This window comes from Xiphophorus hellerii, chromosome 5 (genome assembly GCF_003331165.1).
Source record: "Xiphophorus hellerii strain 12219 chromosome 5, Xiphophorus_hellerii-4.1, whole genome shotgun sequence".
Lineage (NCBI taxonomy): Eukaryota > Metazoa > Chordata > Actinopteri > Cyprinodontiformes > Poeciliidae > Xiphophorus > Xiphophorus hellerii.
The window spans coordinates 14,373,656-14,388,747 of NC_045676.1; the positions used below are offsets into that span (position 1 = coordinate 14,373,656).

At 38.0% G+C, this 15,092-nt stretch overlaps 1 protein-coding gene across 1 annotated transcript; it reads right to left on the reverse strand.

The window, feature by feature from the left end:
* Positions 1-217: 217 nt before the first annotated feature.
* On the reverse strand, positions 218-12,922 carry lonrf1 (LON peptidase N-terminal domain and ring finger 1). The gene is made up of 12 exons (XM_032563723.1): positions 12,197-12,922; positions 9,775-9,890; positions 8,850-8,972; positions 6,394-6,585; positions 6,056-6,269; positions 5,318-5,423; positions 5,123-5,237; positions 4,914-5,035; positions 4,645-4,803; positions 4,359-4,521; positions 3,042-3,194; positions 218-1,077 (listed from the first exon to the last, which is right to left on the reverse strand). Exons 1-12 carry the CDS (start codon positions 12,783-12,785, stop codon positions 919-921), a joined length of 2,211 nt encoding a protein of 736 aa, XP_032419614.1. The 5' UTR covers positions 12,786-12,922; the 3' UTR covers positions 218-918.
* Positions 12,923-15,092: the final 2,170 nt, after the last annotated feature.

The following is a 15,092-nucleotide window of genomic DNA, read 5'->3' on the forward strand; positions in this document are numbered from 1 at the left end:
CAAAACTGGGAGGATTCAATGAGACAAGAAAGACAAATAAAACATCAGATTTCAGGATCACAGAAACATGGAAGAAACTTAAAAGTAAAAACAACAAAAAAAAGACAGGAAGAAATACAGATCATCTCAATTTTGTGAAAACGGGTTCGCTGCCGCTGTGAGGAGGCAGCAATGGAAGTTTGTGCGTGTCAAGCATGTGAAAGAAGAGAGTGAAAACTTGAAAGGAATACTTTTATCAGTGCTGGGTACGCATACATCAACCTGTGGATGCACTTAGGTACGCACACATTTTTCCTCACATGTTGAAGCCTCCATGTGCCAACTTTAAAGTGAGGTATAACTGTGTGTAATAAACGTTTTTTTTGCCCCCCTTTTTCGAACTTTCAGCATTTAGGATTCTGTCCCGCCTTCTTTCAAATTAAAATACATCTTATTGTCTCTCTTTTACTGGTCTAAAAAAGAGACCAGTAACTTTTACTCAGTTACACCAGTTGTAAAAAAAAAAGAAAAGAAAAAAAAGACGACATTCAGACAATTGTTAGAAATACTACTCTCTGCTGTCTTCATCTGGATGAGTAGCTTCTTCTCCCCAAAATCTTTATGGAAGATCTTCTGAACAATAACTGCATCAGGAGAGAACAGATGCAACCATTTGCATTACCTTTCTTTTGTTTTTTACCTTATTTCATAGCAAAAAGTGCATCCCTGAGGTTGTTAGGCCCCGTGTCTGTTTTATTGATCCATGCCTTTGAGGCTTTCTCACTGAAACCTGTGTGTAATTTGAGTACAGAACAGTAAAGTGAAACTGTAAAAAGAAACTACACTGATAGTAGAGACTGTAGTTTGTTGGGATGCTGACTGATGGTTTCTCAATGTTACTTTTAAAGTTCCGGAGGATGCTTGTTGAAGGGGAAGCTCTTAGTTGTTGGGAATGCTCTGCAGATATGTGAGGATGTTCTGGATCTTCACCAGGCGGTCTTTGAGGCTGGTCATGGACAGGACAGACAGCTGGTACCGAGGGTCGATGGGCAGAACGGCCAGCAGCCACCAGCAGCAAGCAGGACCATTTGGAGTTGCCTGGACAAAGAAAATGGACAAAAACATGGTCAGAATCATTCATCTATTATAACTGAAACACAATTTTATTGATTTAGAGACCGTTCGGTTGTACCTCTCAACTGTACCCAATTCAAAAAATGTAAAGATGCTGGAAAAACCTTTAGTCTGACTTGTGCGTTGCAAATTTTTCCAGATCTGAACCGAAACAACATGCAGTCATAACATTTTATACGAAAATCCAGAGACAAATTAGTCTGTGGCTCAGGTTAGTCTACAGCTTTTCTTTTAAGCTCGATTGTCATGTCTGATGACCGGCTAGTTGGAAACTCAAAAATACTTTCTTTTTCTAATTAGTGAACACACCACCCTAAATGCTACCTTGTCACACTGACAACAACGGTCTTCAGTGTGGACACTGCTACTGAGTGGAGAACGCTCAGCTGTGTTCACCATCACTGAGGTGTTTAAACAAAGTCAGAGGGGATAAAACAACACAGGTAGCAACTAAGTATCCATTTCCTACATGTCCAGATATTTCTGTGCTTTGTAATCAGGCTGCGAGTGAAAGAGATTTTCAGCAAATGACAGAAAGGCTAAATGGAGCACTGCATAGTTTCTCTTTTGAACTATAAACCTCAGGCTGCCATGAAATATGATGAATCTGTAGAGAATTATGATGTTTTAGCAATTCCAGCTGCACTCATCGCTGCTCGACGATGCTGCAGATCATTTAAAATATGAGCTCAATACTCAGTTTTGTCTTCCACTCTGAATAAAAAGGCTAGAAAAATGTACTTTGATTGCTCATCTTTTCTTCTTATATTATGGTTCATAAAACTAGAATTTATAATCAACTAAAATCTGTATCAGCAAGCCAACTCTTTCCATTGGTGCATCTCAATTTTTAAGATATTAGAATGCATTAAGTCTTACTACGTCTCAGGGCCAGCAGTGACTGATGGTTCATATTAAAGAGGCTGTACTCATCTGCTGCGATATGACAGAGGCGTAATGAAATCCAGTCATCCACAACACCATCTTCAACTGATCTCAACACAAATATACATGTTTGATTGAACTATAATTCAGAGGTAAATCAGGAGAAACTTGTTTTCATGGCACCCTGGCATGTTCTCTATTCGAGCAACTTTAGTCACATAACTTTTGAGTGATGACGTAATCGGCCCTGTGACTCTGGAATGAGTTAACACTGAACAGACTGTTTCCAGTAATCTGAAGCGGGAATGCGCTGCTGCATCAGAGTTAACAAATCGTTGCAACTGTGTGAGTCTGAATCAGTTGCCACATGTGGTCAACATGGACATGGAAAAGAAAACACCTTACTACAATTCAAGTTCTGGAAGGATTTCTGCAGTCTATCACTATAAACTCAAATTACCCAATAAGCCCCCAAAACCCACTGTCCTGCTTTTTCAGCGTGTCCGTGTGTGTAGAGCTGGGAATTCTTTCCATAGCACCGTTGTGATGCAACGCAGCCTGAGAGATTAGCCATGAAGCAGCCATTAAGCTCTTTAGCCCACATTGTCAGAAGAATCTGTAGTGGTTGTCCAGAGAAAGGAGCTGTAATCCCTGCAGGCCAAGCTGGAGTCAGAGCACAAAGCACACAAAAACTGCATTCCTAAGACCTACGAGGCTGCCGAGTCTGTGTCACTGTGAGTGTTCCCAAAAGGCCATGCGTCATGAGATGATTCAATTCAGGACTAAAAACTCAGAGTGAGCTTTGGGACTACAAGTACTAAAGGCTTCACAAGCCCGGTGGCTTTCTTTCAGATACCAGTTGTTATGAAGTTCAAAATATTATTCTCCACTGATTCAGTTTTTGTCTGAGCTAATAAGCAAAGAACACACACAAAAAATAATGACCATACTAAAATTAGTATTGTATTGCTGTATTAGTAAAAATTTGTAATGACAGATATTTAGGAATATCAAATTTTTTTTGCATGCAGGGATGACTGTACCTGGATGTCTGGTTCTCGTTCTGGCATTGGTCCAAAGTGCTGCAGAATCTGGTTGTGGAAGCGGATTTTGAGATTTTCGAACCAGACTTGGGCCTGTTCATAAACTGCATCATGAAGTTCTTGTAGCTTTTCTAGTTCCTCTCTGTCCTCCACCTGAGAGGTAGAAGAAAAATAAGCTAATCATCGACATAATTTTTTACCGGCTGAATGTAATGGACGCCATTTACACTGCCATTATTTTACTAGCTCAACATTCAGGCTTTTATAAACACACCTTAATAAAAAAAACATTATAAATAATCCAGGTTTTTCTTATGAAATGGTAGAAGAGAGAAAGACTGAATCTTGCGCCATTAAAAACAAATGAGTTGCTGCACAGTCTCAATTTGAATTCTTTAACAGTTGTCAGTCATGAAAAACAAATTTTCATACAGTCATATTTTAGAAGTCACTGTAATCTTTAAAGCAGGTGTGGGAACTTGTGGATAATACCTTATCCAACAGATGGCAGTTTAATCTTGTGGCACTTTGACTATATTCGTCAAACAGGCAATATTAATATTGCATTCTTAACATTTTGATGTCGCCAAACAAATATTGTGCTGTTCGAGTGTGTAATATTTCTGGGATCAACAAAAGCTTATTTTCATATCCCTCCATCATGAAAAAGGCTTAGAATTGTGTTTCTGTATTTTTCAGCTGATTTTACAGTTCAGTTAAAAACGACGTTTATCTATTTCAGCTATCATGCCCCTTGTCCCACATTTTCTCTTTTTAAAAAGTATTTTACTTTGAGTTTCTGTACTTTTTACCCAATACTTTATCTGAACAAAATATGTGTGAATTATTAAAACAATACTATTTACATTGTTCAAAGTATGTTTCATAATGGCCAAATTCAGCTGGCAAATGCAAAAGGTTAATATTATATCTGAGTTCTTGTTTGGTTGCTTCTATTTGCAATGAAAACATCCTCAGAGAGCAGACGGTTTTGCTAGCAGGGACAGTAAATGTAAAAATCCAATTCTTTTAGACATAATCAGTGATTCACACATCAATTCTAGGGTTCCAACATATTGCTCATGTCAAACTGTGTTTTCCAGACTTCTCAGTCCATCTTTAGCCATTAAAGAGTTCAAAAAAATAAATTCAGTTACTTCTACGAGCATGAAGCCAACAAAAACCAAGAAATTCTGTTTTAAAGGTCAAATATTCCAAAAACTCTTTTTCCAGACATGGAAAATCATTCAATGAAATTTCAGAAAACCCTGCATAACCAACCAGAGTCAAACAAGTTATGACCAGTGTGGCTCTTACCCTGGTGTCCTCCAGGTGCTCAATGTCCGCAGTATTGTAACCATCCTTCATTGCTCTGGACAAAACCCGGAAGCGTTTTCCTCCGATGGTATCGACCACGGAACGACCATCAGGGAGGAAGTGGACGCTCCTGACGATCAGCATGCAGCCATAGTCTGCAAACCTGAATACAACACTTAATTTTAGCAAAGCTGCAACTACAGTTTAGGGGCCTTTAACGAACACTACATGAAACTCTACACCGATGTATAATCTCATGCTCAGACAGTAATGGCAGTGTGTTTACCCTTTCTGAGCATCACTAATGCACATCCCAAACTGCCGCGTGCCTGTGTCCATACAGCGGCGGATCATGAGGCGATAACGTGGCTCAAAGACATGGAGGGGACAAGGCACAGTGGGGTAAGCCATAGTACAGACAAAGATAGGCACATTCTTCGTCAAGCTGCAGAAACAAGACAGAAATAAACGGTTACAATGTTTTCACCCTTCTGAATCTTATGCTTATAACATTTAAACACGAACAGAAAATGAAGGAAAGCAGCAGATTCTTACTCGGACAACTCTCTGTTCTCCTCCAGGTGTGTTTTCGTCCTGTCCTCATACTCCTGACTGAAAAGCTGTTTGATCATGATGTCCAAGACATTCGTCACTACGTACTTCCTGCGCGCTAGATACTGGAGACGGCAAGGTACTGTATGTTACTAAACAAAAATACAACTAAGAAGGCTTTTAATGTGACTTCTAAAGTATTCAAATCTTACCTCTCTGAGACTCTCTTTGCAGAGGGGACACTGGGGAGTGTGGTCCAAGCAGCGCTCCAAGCAGTTTTTACAGAAAGTGTGACCGCATGGTGTTGTCACGGGTTCATAAAACAATCTGTATCGTACAGTGAGATGTCATTGTCAGCCAGATTTATTGGGATATGGAATTAGCTGTGTGCGTGTGTCGGCCTTTACCTCATGCAGAGGGAGCACTCCAGGTCATTGGCGTCCAGCAGATCTTTAGGAACACTTCTGCATGTTTTTGGTTTGGCTGATTTAAGCTTGAAGCCTTTTGATACACCTTGAGCAAATTGAAAATGTGCTATTTATTCATCTTTAATAACATATACTACCTTGCAAAAATACTCAACAGTTCTTTTTGTCATGTTATAATCACACACTCCTATGTTTAGTATTTTAAGTGATGGATCAACTCAAAAATAATGAATAATTGTGAAGTAAAATAAATATTATCAAAACATTTTTATTCAAAAAAATAAAACCCTTTGACAGTGTGGTGAACAACTGTGCATTCTTTGAAAAAGCTCAAGCTCTGAATGTCCCAACATTACTCGCCAAGTCTTGCCACAACTTTTAATTTTTAACCAACTCTGCTCTTTTATTAGGTCATTCTAACCCATGTACATGCTTTTATCTAAACCAGTTTATTGTAGCTCTGGGTTTATGTTCTACCAAAACGTGAGCTTCTAGCCCAATATCAAGTTTTTTGCTGCTTCTAAAAAAACGTTTTCCCTGATTGCAAAGAATTCAGCACCATCCATTTTCCCCCAGCTTCCCTGTCACTTCAAGAGAAAACACCTAGTGCATGATAATGCCACTTCCATGTGTATTGTTAGTGTTCCTCCACCCATAGCGTTTTACATTTACCTCACTAACTACGGTTCTGATCACACAAATGATTTGAAAACCAACCTTGTTTCTTGTATTTGCTACTCCCACTGTCCACCACACATGATTCGATGTCTGACACAGACAGCTTCCTCTTCAGCAGACTTCCCTTGTCCTGGTCTCCCAGCTGAGGAGCTGAGCTCACCCTCTTCAGCCCCTCTTCACTGCTGCTAGAGCCGTGCATTCGAAGCGACTGGGCTCGGCTCAGGCCGGGCCGCTCCAGGCTTTCAAATCGCTTCTGGTAGGTGACACAAGGTAAGATGTGAGATCGATTCTTTTAACTTCAAAGGAAAACCGATGCAGCATTGATACAATAACAGAACGTTTCAGTAACGCAGCATCATCATTCAACATGTGGGTACCTCCTGGCCGTCCACTTGGTGTGCAGAGGTGGCACGGACCTGGTGTTGCTGCTTCTGCCTCTGACTGGGGCTCTGAGTCTGAGCTTCTGTCACAAGATGTTTACTGCGCAGGTGGGGCAACGTGTTCTGTGTCGTTTCTCTCAGGCCCACCTTAACATTCTCATCAGCCGGGGAGAGGAGGTCACACAAGATCTGCAGAAAGATTCAACTCATCAACAGAATTCAAAGATAGTCAAAGACGGCAATTACCAAGAACATTGGCACACAAATATAATTACAAGTCGCCCCAGTAAAGAAATGAACAATCAGTGAAAGAGTCCTGATCTAACAAAACTTTTCTCTGAAGGCAATGTTTCTAGGGTCTGGCTTATGACACAAGCACAGGTGGTGGCTCTTGGGCTGCCTTTGGTGATAGTGAGAAGAAATTGTAACATAAATACTTTGGTGTAACATAAACATAAAGAAAATACATAAAGAAAATAACATAAAGAAAATATGAAGAAAAACACTGTAGAGCTGATGAGCATAAGTAGTCAAAAAGATGAGCTGTTTAACCTCTGTGAGGTTTGTTTAATCGATGATCTCTAAAAAAAAAAAAAAAAGAACAGCTGCAGAGAGCAACAACTCAAGAACATCACAAATGAATTTGATAGGATGACAATAAACCTGAATAATCTGTCTGTCGCTGCTTATGCTAACACTTCAATCTGGGAATGTCATAAAACCACGCTCTAGTTCCCAGTTCGAAAACCAGTGAGATTTCCTGACTGGTTTTTCTGGTTGTGAGGTTATCTACAATTAACATTTATGCCAGCAATGTTTTCTTCCATATTTTGTATTTGTGCTATAGTGAGGTAGATTTTACCTTTGTAACACACCTGTAAAAAAAAAAATCAAATCTCTCTGCATCTAAAAATAGACAAATTTACAACAGTCTCATTAACCCTTGCATGAGTGAAAACTAACTATTCTGAGGTGATTACATAACTCTTGCATGAGAAACTGAACTTGGGAATAGTCGGATTTCGGTCAACGTCTCCCACAAGTCCAATGTCCTCTACTGCAGATACTAATTTCTAGTTTTAATTTCATTTAAAATGGTTTTCCTTTGCCCCACTTCTCAAACAAGTTTCTGAACTTTTGCCAGGTAGTTTCAGTTCATAGTGTGGACTGAAAAATATACACACGGACTCTGATTCCTCAGCACAACTTAGCCAGGGAATAATTGTGTTTTTCTGCAAACGCATGAGTCAAATGTGTTCCACTTGTATAACTTCAATGCTGTCTGTATCCCTGTCATTAAGTGCTACTAATGTCATTATAGACAGAGTCACAAGACCACTAACAACTTATGAAATTCCATGACTGACCACAGAGGCTGAAGCCAATTTTAAATATTTACAACTCAAGTCAAAGTTTTTGACATCCCAACTCATCTAAGAAATGTGAAGCTGAATCCAAACTTTTTTTCCCCTTCGATTTTAAAGATGAGTTGTACTAGCTATTGACTAGAAAGGTCAATGGCAACTGAACTGATATACAGATCCATGGGCAACTTTCGAATAGGCGTGTCATCAAGTTTCTTTTCTTAGTCTTCATTTATTTTCTCTCTAAAATGAATAAAGAAACTGCACCTATCAGATATATCTATAAACATTTTTAAAAAATCAATAGAAAATTAATTCATACATTTTTTTAAAAGTTTATCAGCAGTGTCATTTCATGGAAACACATATCTGAACATCTCTATTCATGACCTAAGTAGAATATAGTTTAGGTTTTTTTAATCCTGGATTATATTTTCAAATTTATGACATCATCCAAATGAATTGAAATAGTCATTTATATGTTGTAGTTTTGAAGAGCAATAAGCTCTTTTCATTAGCAATCCAGATGATATATTATTACACTTTTATAATTTCTTTTACAAGCTCCTCACATAATAAGGATGCTTTTCTAACACTGTTCTACATATGTTCAAAAGCATTTACAGCAACAAAATCAAGCAAGAAATGCTCTAACAGTATTAGCCATAGTGGTCTAGTGACCCGCCTCAGGAATCATGACATGCTCAGAAACTTCAGCAAAACGCTGCTGGTTGTGTTTTATGAAAGGTGTCCTTTCATTCTAAGCACTTTGAAATACCAACATGCCCTTTTTTATATTCAGTTTAAATGTTTTTATGTAATTATTCCTAAACAGAACATCTCAAAATTGATCCACAAAGTCACCCTTGCATAACAACCACAAAGCTCGAATCTTTCTAGACGTCTCAACAAAAGACTCATGTAACCCTAACTCTGTAAAGTAATGAAGTAAAAATTAAACGAAGGCCAAGGCTGCCTGGCACAGGAGAGGCGGACTCCTTTAACTTACCAGTAAAACATTACGACCCCAACCTGATTTAAAATCCCCAGCCTGAAAACTGGAACAAAGCAATCAGCAAAATCTCTTACCTTTTCCACTTTTCTTTTAGCACCTGGGAAGTCCTCGTCGATAGTCAAGCAGTGGAAGAAGACTTGGAGAGACTCGTCTACCTGACCCATTTCATGCAGCACCATAGCTTTCCTGAACTGAGCCTACAAGAAGTCGCCACAGAAAAATTACTTTCCACCCAGTAAATTGTTAAAACTTATTATAAACACACACACAAAATCCATACATATCACATGGCAGATAAATGCTGTAACCTATAAATGAAACCAGCCTGTGGTCTCCTGCCAGTGGCGTAATAGTTATTTATAGTTTTGACCTTAATCTTAATCTTAATCTTTCATTTGGAAAGACCTTTATTGGCCATGAACTTCTTTTATAACATATTTACAGTGAAACAAGTAGCACAGGTATTTAAAGATTACACTCTGTAAAAAAAACAAGAAAATCATTTTAAAGTAAATCAGAAAATTCAGACCACGCTTTATTACATTTACCCACCTAGTTATGAACCTTCAACAACATTTCACCCGTTTTATTTTGTAGAAACAAACAAAAGGAAGACTTCATCTTTTAAACTTATTTGCAAAATGCAGCTTATTAGCTTTGAATTCAAAGCTAATAGGAGTCATGAGGACTCATGTGGAACTGGCAGACTGTGGCTTTACAGGTAGCAGGCCTAAATACTGATTTACTTAGTTTAGCTTGAAATGTTTTTTTTTAGGACAAATAAAAGCACCTCAGTCTGTGTCTGGTACTGAGTTCAGGCTGTAATCACACAAAATAAGAGAAAAAAGCAACACAAATGGCAGCTGTCCTTTTATGGTCATTTATTCCTCACAAGTTGAGGAATAAATGACCACTTTACATTTTGGTTTTAAACAGTAACGTATGAGTAATTAGTTTGTTATTGATATTTTTTGTTTCAGTCTTCAGTGAATGACATACTTCAGCAGAATAGCTGGACCTGGAACAGAACTCTGCGTCCTCCAAAGCCAGTCGGTACTGTTTGAGAGCCATGTACGCTTCTGCTCGAGAGAGACGAGCCAAGGTCACGCTAGGATCTGCAACACAAAAAATTTTGCCTATGTCAAATACATAGTTATTTTATCCATTTAAGATAAACATACCATTACCAGGAGTTGGCTGGTTACCAAAATCAAGATACACTACTGATGCACTGGTCAGTCAGTCGGAGATTGGAACTGGTCTATTTTCCCTTGATCAGCACTGATGAGTGATTGGTGGGTCATACACTGAAAAATCTTTTTTTTCCTCTCACAAGCACTTTGTACTGTGAGAATATTTACCAGCCAATGCTAAGTAATGATAGATTTCCCCATAAATTCATAATAACAACAGAAAATTCTGTATAAAGTTTGCATTTCATATGGTAAACTGAGAGTATGGTTTTAAGGATTTGACTAGTCGTACATTAGATAACCAAAAACCCCAAATCTGACACCAGCTAATGAATTATCTGCAAACCCAAAGAAAGAAAAACAGATTGCATAACCCCTGACAGATGAGCAATAGATCAGTGGATGTGAGTTTCTATAGCAGAGCAGGGCGGAGCCTCTCTACATGTAGAATCATTTTGTAAGACACTTTCATTAAGCTATCAAAGTATTCAAATCAAACTACTGTGGAGACTGAAATTAGTTACTTGACTTTACAAACCTGAGACTCAAAGTCTTTTTGCCCATGTTACCCAGATGCTGATGAGAGTAGGTCTACTAGTTAGCCATCATAAGGTCAAGAAGTCAACAGTATCTGGAAGATTCCATTCTGCTCTTTAGGTTTTCTTCTGCAGTACTATAGGTTATACAACTCTAAGTACAACACAGATTCAGACCTAAAGACTCTGCACCTTCACAGTTTGTTTCCTGTTAACAATAAGCAGAGATATTTAAAATCTCACTCACAAGGGCAATGTTGTGTGGCCTTATGCTTGTGTGTCTATTTGCCAAGTCCCTCTTTTTAATAAATAACATGCAAGTGAGCACGAGTCTCCATGCTTATCAACAGGTATCATGTTTCACTGTGGGTAGTTTCATGAATTCTTACAGGAATACAAGGTGTCACATTTTCTCTGAATTTACAGTTGGCCATTAACAAAACCATAAAGATACTGTTATACAATGTATGTCTTTCAATAAAACTGAACTCAAAGTCATCTCATCACTCTGCAGGCGTTATTTTACTTATCTTATAATTGAGAACCAATGTAAAACACACACACACCTTAAATGCCTAATATAATAATGAACAGTGTAATATGAACTATTGCTGGTGAATGTTGCAATGACAACTTATAACAAATAAGCAAATAGTTAGTAATAATGTTTTTCTGATTAGGGTTCACAGCAAAAAAGAACCTTGACAACAATGATAAAGTCTGTCAAGCTAACGGAGGAAAAAAACTGATTTATAATTTTAATACCGACAGAGTTTTCTGAAGAAGTTTCTTCTAGAATATATCTGCTCTTTTAGCAATGACAACTTAGTTGTGGTCTCCTAATGATGTTTTCACTTCTTCACCTACTGAAACCCTTTTGTGAGACATCAGAGACATTGACAACTTGAAAACATAGTACTTAAATGATTACTGCAACTTAATTTTATATAACTACTATGAATAATCTGATCATATATTGAAATATGTATTGTACTTTAAATACCCAAAATGATATTTTCAAGTAAGATGCCAATCATTTAATTCTGAACATCCATTAAGTCATTGTACTGTTCCTTTTAACAACAATAACCTTTATTGTTCAAAGCAGACTTCAATTTTTCTGTTTTCATTTAGGTTTTATTTTTTCTTCACTCATCAGATGTTTGTAAAAGAAATGTGACTAGTGACCTAGTTTCCTTTATTTTGCTCGAACAGCACAATGTTGTACAAAAGGTTATTTTCTGCCTCTGTATGAATCTCCATATTTATCCCGGGTATCCGGGTCCGGAATTGTTACATTCATCACTTTCATAAACCATTCATGAATACGCAGCTCGTAACGGTCAGGACAATTACAAAATACAAATGCCCTTCCCCCTTTTCAGAAGTTACAAAACCGAATCCATTGAAGTGTCACGACCTGCCTTACGCAACCTACTCCTGACGCGCATGCTCAGTGTGAAACAATTTCGTAAGCAATGCCATGCAGATTTGAGGCAGCAGCAAAACATACGGAGTCAGCTCAAAGTATTTTCAAAACGTTGGTCAGTAGACCTCACACAGTTTATCCCCCTGCGACTACCTTAACAACATTATGGTGCTAAATGCACTTGTGTATAAAAGTTGTTTTTAACGTTGAGACGCATCATATTTATGCCCAGACACACCTTTTTTTCTGATAAAAAGACTCACCTGAGCGGAGAATATCGCTCGCTAGCGACACAACTTCGTTGTAGCGTTTTCTATTGCAGGACACTTCCACTTCTTGTAACGTTTTTAACTTTTTCAGCTCGTCGGGGAACCATTTTTCTAGAAGTCCGCACAGAGCTACGTTGGCTCTCTCTTCGCCCCCAACAGGCTCGTCGCACAGCCTACACTTGGATACGAGGCACCGCTGTAAGCACCTTTTACAATATGAATGTCCACAAGCTACGGTCACAGGTTCGCCTAAAAAGCCACGGCAGTTGGGGCAGTTGAACACCGCCAAGTCCCCGGATTCCTCTGCTGCTGCGTCCGGACTCCGGCCAGCTGAGGACTGCGGCCCGGGGGATTTCTTCTTGAAGTTGCGGAGGATACAGTCCACAAAAGTGCTTAGCTGCTCAGGACGCACCGATCCGTAGCGCCATGCCGCTGAAAACCAGTCGATGGCCTCCTTGAGGCAGTCCTCAGAAGCCAAAGCGTTGCCTTTCTGTAGTATAAGTTCATGGTGGCCCTCCTCCTCCTCCTCAGCGCCGATAAAGAAAGCGCTTTTCTCATCCGCCACCTGCGCTTTTAGTGCCATGACAGCATTGAAATGTTTTGTGAAATGCTATGTGAACGTAGGTTTTCTTCTGTCACCGTGTTTATACATTTCGATAGCTGCCGCGATCCGTGGCAATGCAATGAACGGGCTTTCCTCATTGATGCCCCGTTTGTTACATAAAAAAAAGGGCAGTCACGTGAACAGCAGTCTCGCTCCGTGATTGGTCAGGACGGGCTGTGTTACAAAACCAGCGCAGGAAAGTTTCATAACCGCGGAAAAGACGTAATGAAGTTGATAAAGTGAGTGTGCCAGGTATTATATTCCTTTTCGAACTTCAACATTTCTTAAATATACTTCGATTGTTATGTAAACATGAACTATCACTTTTTTTCAACGCACCATTGTTGAAATACTGAGGTTTTTTCTTGAAAACCCATCCATAAGTCGTTTTGTAATATGATTTTGTAACACCCTCCTAATTTATTTATTTATTCTGAAATATATGTAAATTTCCCGTTGCGTAAAGTACCTCATCCTCCATCCTTTCTTTTGACAAATCGTCCACAAAATCCTTCAAATTAACCCGCAGAAGCTCTCAAGAACGTCCACATCCCTGAATTTAATAACATTTTACAAATTTAAGAAAAACTTGTACATCTGTTAGACATAAAAATAGAATTAAAATGTGGAAAAAGAGCATGGTTGCATAACATTGCTCACTTAAACTATTACTTTGTTGAAACAGCTGTTGATTCAAATTCAGCATTCAGTCTTCTTTGGCAGAGGTTTATTTATAATCTGCCTCTAAAATTGTTGTTATTTGCCAACGTTACCTTGCAAATTTTCTCCATATCTTTTGCCCGTTTAGCTCTGCGGATTTTCAATAGATCAGGACTCTGGCTACCCTTCTTCTGACTGGTAACTGTGTACATTTGGCTCATCTTGAGCTCTTCTTAAACCACAGCTTTATCTAAACGATGCAAATGTGGAAGAAAGGAGAAAATCCAATTAGAACAGCAGAATTTTATTTCCAGGTTATCAGATTCACTTAAATTGAAGAAGTATGAAATTTTGAAAATAAATCAGAAGGTGCTCCAGTATTACTTAAAGAGTGTGCATGCAAATATATGCTATTGTACCTATTTATTTATTTATTTATTTACTTATTTATTAGATTTTTCCCTTAGCAGATTTGTTCAATTATCAGATACAAATTTGTGATGAACGTAAGGTGAGATTATATGTGACAAAAGATTTTAAAAGTTTCTAAATGATTAACCATGGATTTATTTTTTTACATCACAAAAAACCCTTTCTACCTGAAGTTATCTCTCTTTTAAACATTGTCACTGATTCTAAATTGAGAGACTTTTGAATATAATTTTAGTAATTTAGTATGAAATTATATATTACTGAGCACAGCTCTGACTACGTGGTAGTTAAGAGCTTCTAGTATAATCTTAGCTTGTGGTTTTGGGATGAATTTCTTACAACAATTTGCAAGGAATTAACAGGGGAATGTATTATGCAACTCTGAGATAATACATCAGTGTAAAGTTGACTAATTGGTGAACAAACAGTTTGAAAGTGTCAGGTTACCAGTTGGATAAAAGAAAGAAAGGTAACTTCTTTCTTTTGCGATGCTGCACAACAGTGTTCTCCTTGACCATCCTCATATTTTGGGGGTATAAATTTTTGTGTGACGTACCGCTGCAACATGAAGAGAAAATAATAATATAACAAAAACAACTCTTAAAATTTGGTTGTGCATTTGTTTTCAGCTTCATTTTCTCTGACATCTTTAATGTGCTTTTGATCCCAAATTATTAAGTTTCTAGAACATCCTTCTTTTTCACATGCTAATAAAGCTGAGACTGAAGTAAATGTACCCAGAAAATCTGATTGGAATAATTTATTCAGGTCAATTTCTTTGTTATATTCAAAAAAGGTGTTATATTAAAAAAAAACAGTAGTGGAATTAAATTTATTGAAGCAGTTTTTGCTTAGTAAAAAAAAAAAAACGAGTACTTATTGTTAATGTTTCTTAAAAACATTGATAATTCAATGTGATAAACTTGGAGAAGAGAAAAAAAAGATGTAAATGTGTTACTTAAGTCTTTAAAAGGGTGAGAGCTGATTTTATAAGAGTGATACATTTCGGCTCTCACTTCCACTTTGGTTTTGGGATCCATAAAAACACAATTAACACTGAACATCTGATGCTTACAAATTTTTTGCGGTATGATTTAAAGAAGCACATAATGCAGGACGTCTGGATCACAAATATTATGGAGGGACACTGCCCTCTAGTGGTTTTCTGTTGCTCTGCAGCATAATGAATGAAGA